At 43.8% G+C, this 6,410-nt stretch overlaps 1 protein-coding gene across 2 annotated transcripts; it reads right to left on the bottom strand.

The window, feature by feature from the left end:
- Positions 1-313: 313 nt before the first annotated feature.
- LOC147604865 (uncharacterized) lies at positions 314-4,891 on the bottom strand. 2 transcript variants are annotated; one of them, XM_086794713.1, is made up of 7 exons: positions 4,235-4,891; positions 3,815-3,858; positions 3,489-3,652; positions 3,303-3,408; positions 3,051-3,220; positions 656-739; positions 314-515 (listed from the first exon to the last, which is right to left on the bottom strand). In XM_086794713.1, the coding sequence occupies exons 1-7, from the start codon at positions 4,885-4,887 to the stop codon at positions 480-482; spliced, it is 1,257 nt and encodes a 418-aa protein (XP_086650839.1). In that variant the 5' UTR covers positions 4,888-4,891; the 3' UTR covers positions 314-479. The 2 variants fall into 2 exon arrangements, with proteins under 2 accessions (XP_086650839.1, XP_086650838.1); XM_086794712.1 differs by lacking the exons at positions 314-515; positions 656-739 and adding an exon at positions 2,235-2,958 and having other exon boundaries at positions 4,235-4,885.
- Positions 4,892-6,410: the final 1,519 nt, after the last annotated feature.

The raw sequence follows: 6,410 nt of genomic DNA, 5'->3' as shown, positions 1-6,410 counted from the left end.
ACTCGGCTCAAAGTTACCCAAGTGGCATATGTACTTCAAAACAGTCACACAAGTCAACTAGGAAATGGATTTCTTGCTTTATTCAAAGAAAAGATGGTTGGAAGCTTGAATAGAAGATGGTATGAAGCTTAGCTTTCAATAGTTATAGCATACTCTTTGTCAACTAGGAAATAGATTTCTTGCTCTATTCAAAGAGAAGATGGTTGGGAAGCTTGAATAGAAGATGGTACGACGCTTAGCCTTCAACACTTATAGCATACTGTTTGTAAATATTTTGTGACATGCAATTGGTTAGATTGAGAGAACCAATCTTCTATTGTCATTTTTGTTCATCCATAAGCATGTGCATAAAATACACGAAGTACTACAATAGTAACTCTAAATTTTGAGTTTTAGTCAAGAGACAAAAATTAGTAGGGCCCTTTACAAGCATACTGATTCCAGGAGTCCACATTGAGCCATGATGCCCTACCACTCCTCTACCCTCCATCAAAGCTTTCACCAAAGCCACCCACCTGAAAAAGTCAAGGACCACAACAAGCTTTAATCAAAGCCTTCTTCCTTCTCATTGCTGCAAGTTCCCCTTCACTAGCAGATTTTACTTGAAGAAACCTTGCTTAAAAAAAGCTTCTTCAAGATGGAAACCCAAGATTACCTTGCAACGTACACTCAACAAATAGAAGCTTTTAGGAACCACCAAGAAAGACATTGCCTCCCATCGGTGGTAACGCCCTTGCCACTGTAAAAGGAGGTACTCAGTTTGAAGTTTTGCCCTAGTGGCATCTGTATCTCAGAACTCTCTCACAAAACAAAAACATGAATAATATCGTATTTTCATTGTGGGAATGTATTCTTTACCTGCAATTGAAATCCTAGGAGAGCACTCGCCAAAAAATGACAAAGAGACTACAGTCCCATGCAAATACATTCCCACAAGAAGTAGGACCCTGAATAATTGCCTCACAAACGTAAGGGAGAACCGTTTTATGAGGTTTCTACAAAGCAAATCAAACAGATTCAGAAATCACCCAGGCTTACACTATATCCTAAAGAAGTCTGGTTCTTTTTAATTGCAAAGCCCCACTACAAGAAAGGAATCTACTAGAGCTTTTCCTAGTGCACATCAAAGCTACAATAGTGTCCATGCAAACATTACCCATTTGAAAGACTTAATCCCTACTAAAAATAAGAGTTGCACAGTATATCCACAGGAAGATATTTGAATGAGTACAGTCTAGCTTTTAAATTAAAGCAACTATAAAAGTCACACACCAGCTCATAAATACCTGCCACGATACAAGGCAAGAATAAGACAACCATCCCTTTCTTTTCTGGTTGGTGTGTGACATGAGTCTTTGCACCCCCGCACACTATGCATGCACGTGTCATGTAAACTTGACATTAAAACGCATCACAACAGCACAGCCACATTTGATTGTGTTGTCAACACTAGAGTGTGTGGACGTGCATGTGTGCACAAAAGCTTGCATGCTAATTTGAGTGTTACACACCAAGCATATGGCCAGTAGTCCCACCACCAACTGCACACAGTACACTCATATCTTTGACCTGCTTTTACAGCTACCCAACCAAGAACAGTCTCTCAGATTTTATATTGAAACACAGTAATCGTGGGGTGCCAAGCTCAAGCTTTATAGCAGCATTCTTCCAAATTGACGACTCATCATGCTTGCACAGCAACCACACCAATACACCTCACAATAAAAAATGCCTCTTGTTTGACCAGAACCTTTAATCTATGCTTCTTCGCCACTCATCTCTGAAAGTTGTAGTCAACCATTGCTTCTGTGAAGGGGCCACATCTCTGCTGCCATCTTGACTAAAATATGAAGCCACAGTACCCTTTAATATGAGCTGTGATCCTGCTCCACTTTGCAATCTTCCCATGATGCATGCCCCCATGACAATGAAGTTTTGTGATGACCAGACAATACATCAGAAGGAAAAGCACAGCTTTACTAAAAACAACTATCTCACGCTAGAACTTTTATCCAGAGGCTTCCCATCAAAGATGGGCCTTCTCTGGTATGAATCATGAGCTAAACCCATAAGCCTGAGTCCTGCATTTATTTAATGAGAGTCAATGAGCCACTGATGCAGTATAAAAAATTAGCCCTCAAGACAGCAGGAGAAAGCACGCTATGGTAAGGACCATATGAGAAGCTCTCTTGTGTGCAGGGTTTTAGCTAATGAAGTATCAACATAGAGAAACATTTACCTTCAACATCTTATGTTAACCCAGTCTTTGCATCAACCTCGTGTGCTTTCTCTGGGATTTCTAAGGATGAAATTAACACCAGCAAAGCCAATGAGCTTACATTTCTGATGTATCACTTGACATCAAAGCTCAATGAATCCCTTTGCATAAATGTAGAAAAGGAAATGCAATAGTTTCAATGTGACTAAAATCCACCACGCAAATAAAAAACATGAGACCGAAATGGCTAAGAGAGCTCAAAGATTAAAAGGATATTTTTGCTATATCCTCATGTTAGTACCTCTTCAACAAGACACCCATAAGGCTTGGCTTCATCTTTCAAACAAAACCTATCTGCCATATGGATGATAGCGTCCACTATTCCCCCCATGACCTCGCCCGTTGCCACCATAGCTACCCCCATAGTTGTAGCTATAACCAGGTCCAGAACCATAGCTGGGGTAATTAAGGCCCAGTCCACCATAGCCCTCGTCAAAACCACCATAGCCATAGGGGCCACCGTACCCACCACCATACCCGTAAGCACCACCATAAGGGTAGCCTCCAGGCCTTCCTCCACCCCTGCTGTTGTAACCTCCACCCCCTCCAAAATAAGGGTCATAAGCTCCATATCCTGCACTAAAGCCACCACCTCTGCCAGTAAAATGCCCGCCACTACCACTACCACCTGCAAGAGACTCTTGGTTGGCTCGCTTGGGTTCAGCTCTCTTTATCTCCACCTGACCATAGGACAAAGGTGCAACATAAACCTAGGAGGTAAAAGCCTGCAAATTCCATCCCTGAACATATAGTATAGAGACAAGAACTTTACCTGCTTTCCACCAAGCTCATGCAAGCGTCCCTGTGCCAGGATATCATCCACGGCCTGTTCACTATCAAAAGTCACGAATCCGAAACCCCGGGAACGCCCTGTTTTATGATCTTGCATGATTTGGTGCTCAACAACCTTTCCAAACTTCTCAAAGTAGATTTTGAGCTCCTCTGCACCAAATTAAAAAAAATGTCAAGGAAAACATGCCTAGGAATTGAGCAAAAGAAATTGCAAATGTTGCTTCAAATCTACCTTCTGTAGTAGTAGTAGTAAGGCCTCCAACAAAAATTTTCTTTGACTTTGGCCCTTTGCTGGCAGAAGAACCCCTTTCCCGTGGCACCGTCCGCTTGGCCTCAACCTATTAAACATACAAGTCCTTTAGGTCCTATTCCAATGCCAAAATCCTGAGAGAAAAGGGATGCACTGCAACACACTTACTGTTCTGCCATCAATGACGTGTGTGTCATTCAGCACCTTGTCACATACAGATGGATCAGAAAATGTGACAAAGCCAAAACCTCTGGGATGCCCAGTATTTCGATTTTTCATGACTACAGTATCTGTTATCTCTCCATACTTTTTGAAATGGCTCTGAAGCGTCTCTGAGAAAATTTGCAAGACAGGAGTGGCAATTAACAAAAACCAAAAACATATCAGACAACGCAAAGTGAAGAAGGAGAGTGCCGAAAGAAGAAGAGAAAAGGGGAAGGGAGGTAGGGGGCGGGGGCGGGGGCAGGGGCAGGGGCAGGGGGCAGGAGAGCTACCTGCAGTGGTCTCCCACGTCAGGCCACCAATAAAAATCTTGCCCCTGCAACAAAGATGAGCAAATATTAGCGCGCAAGCGCGCGCGCACACACAAACACACACACAACATGAGAATAGGGAATATGAGAGGGCTGCAACAGCCCCGCATGCCTAGCATCATCATTCCTTACGCGAGGGTGTAAAGCACTGTCACAGAAATCATAGTTGCCACTCACACGGGAGACTTGGTTGACATCAAACACATGGGATTAGGGCAACCCTACACACTCGGATTTTGCTTATGCCAAGAGGCATGATAAACAGGCACCATGAGATTCACTCAACTCATGCGATTATGGCATCCAGTACTGACAGTGAGGGCACACAGAGAATTATATAGTTTACATCAAGCACATGGCATTGGGGCTTCCATAACTGACCTTGAAGGGCTGGCTTCATCCTCTCGCACTGCAGGTGCGGCGTCTTTTGCTACACCATCATCTGCAGAATCTCCATTGTTCTGAGCAGCGACAACAGCTCCTTGACCCTGCTCCTCATCAGGTACTTTTGAGCTGCCAGGCTCTTCCACATCCTCATCCTCCTCCTCCCCCATTCTGTCGGCCTCCTCCTCCACTTCTTCTACTTCTACTTCTTCTGCTTCTGCTTCTACTTCTACTTCTACTTCTTCTTCTTCTTCTTCTTCTTCTTCTACCTCTACTGCTGCCTCTTCCTCATTTTCCTGCGCTTCTTCTTCTGTTTCATCTCCTTGCCCTTGCCCTTCCTCTACTTCAACTTCTGCTTCTGCTGCGACTGCGTCTCCATCGCCCTGTTCTTCCTCTGTTCCTGCTTCTGCTTCCTCCGTGACTTCCAGGAGTTCTTCCGCCCCCTTCTCCTTCCTCCTCTTCTTCTGCGTTCTTTCTTCTGCTTCCTCCATGACCACTTCGGGCAGAGCAGGATCTTCTTCCTTTACTGCTGCTGCTGCTGCCGCCGCATCTTTCTTGCTCTTCCTCGTCGCGGGAGCCATGGCTTCACACGGAAGAGTGATTTCAAGGAATGAACTGCCTAGACATAATGAAATGGTTCGCAGAAACATTTCATTAAAAATGCTGACAAGATTGAAATAAAAATCGGTTGAAATTTGGGTTGGCTTTAGAAATTAACGGCTGAGATTTTGGAAATTTTGGTTGTAAGTTGTAACATCGATTGAGTGGGGGCTTGGGCAATTGGACTTAGTGTAGCTTGGGCAATTGGACTTAGTGTAGCTTGTTGCCTTTTAAGATGAGGGCCCAGAATTCGAACCCCTCCCTTAACAAGCCCGTTCGATAGGCTAATTTCCATACCTATCTATTTAGGGGAAAAAAGTTTCGAGCCCAGGCTTGTTCGATAGGTTGATTTCCAAACCTATCTCTTTGGGGGGGGGGAATGGTCAAGTGGCTATTAATTAATGCCTAAGATGCACGTGTTAATCAAAGTCCTCAACCTTAGGCATGCTAGCCACATTACACCCCCTTCTACCTACTCACTCATTGTAGAAGGCATGTGCAACCCAGCCTGTAACCATCGTTCCCTCCTCATGCCTCCCTCAAACATTCCCCTCTAAACCTGTGCCCCTCAAACACACACACACACACACACACAGTCCTATATATATGATCCTCTCATGGACACGAAAAGAGAGATAAAACCCATTACAGTGACCCCCTTGTAAGAAGTAGCATAATTGAGTGCTCAGATCTCACCACCATCAGTGAGATTGCCCTCTCATCAACAAAATCGAGTAATTGGGACCCAATCTGGTGTCGACTCTCTATCTTCTCTCTCAAAATAAAGTGGAATTGGCCAGCGCAACATCTTTGATCAACGGCAACTTTACATCGCTTCCTAGGGAAGGATCAATGCACATACCTTATACATTAGCAAGTGTTAGCCCACCTCAGAGTGAGTATGAGCCTAGTAAGTGCGAGTATCGCCTGCGAGACATAGCAAGCATCACAACCTTCTTGTCCTTGGAGGTCGGAGTTTCGATGATAAGTTCTCTTTTACAAGGAAATTCTCAACTTTGGAGAGACTTATCAGATTGGATGAATGGGAATTTAAGAGCCCATATAGGTGAACCTAAGCTAGAGGAGGAGGAAGATGAACCATGCTCCATTGAGCACCCTTTGTCCATAGCCAAAAACAAACCCATGAGCAATGTAGGTGTATTGAAGTTGCAAAGCGACTGTGGAAGCTATGGGGGATGGAAGATTGCCATGAATGTTAAGTAGAGAGAGAGAGTGAAGAGATAAAACAAACTCGGATTTTGCACGACTCAATACTCTATTTTCATTGATGATCAACCTTGTATCAAATGCATGCTTCTATAGGTTAGAAGGCCTTATCTTTGACACATCACAAGTAAGCGGGTAATGACACATGGCTAGGCCAATGACATCACTTCTTATACACACAAGTCCACTAGTGGTGGCTACAAGAGGTTGTTCACACACTAACACTCACTCACATAAGTGAGTGTTCACACACATATATAAGGGATGTTCACACATAGACATAAAGAGGAGGAGTACATGTAAATGATAGATACAAACATAGAGACTTCAAGATACCACCAAAACC

Source organism: Cibotium barometz, chromosome 61 (assembly GCF_041138505.1).
Source record: "Cibotium barometz isolate CiBa-2024 chromosome 61, ASM4113850v1, whole genome shotgun sequence".
NCBI lineage: Eukaryota > Viridiplantae > Streptophyta > Polypodiopsida > Cyatheales > Cibotiaceae > Cibotium > Cibotium barometz.
The sequence above is the reverse complement of the archived record's forward strand: the minus strand, read 5'-3'. Positions and strand labels throughout refer to the sequence as shown.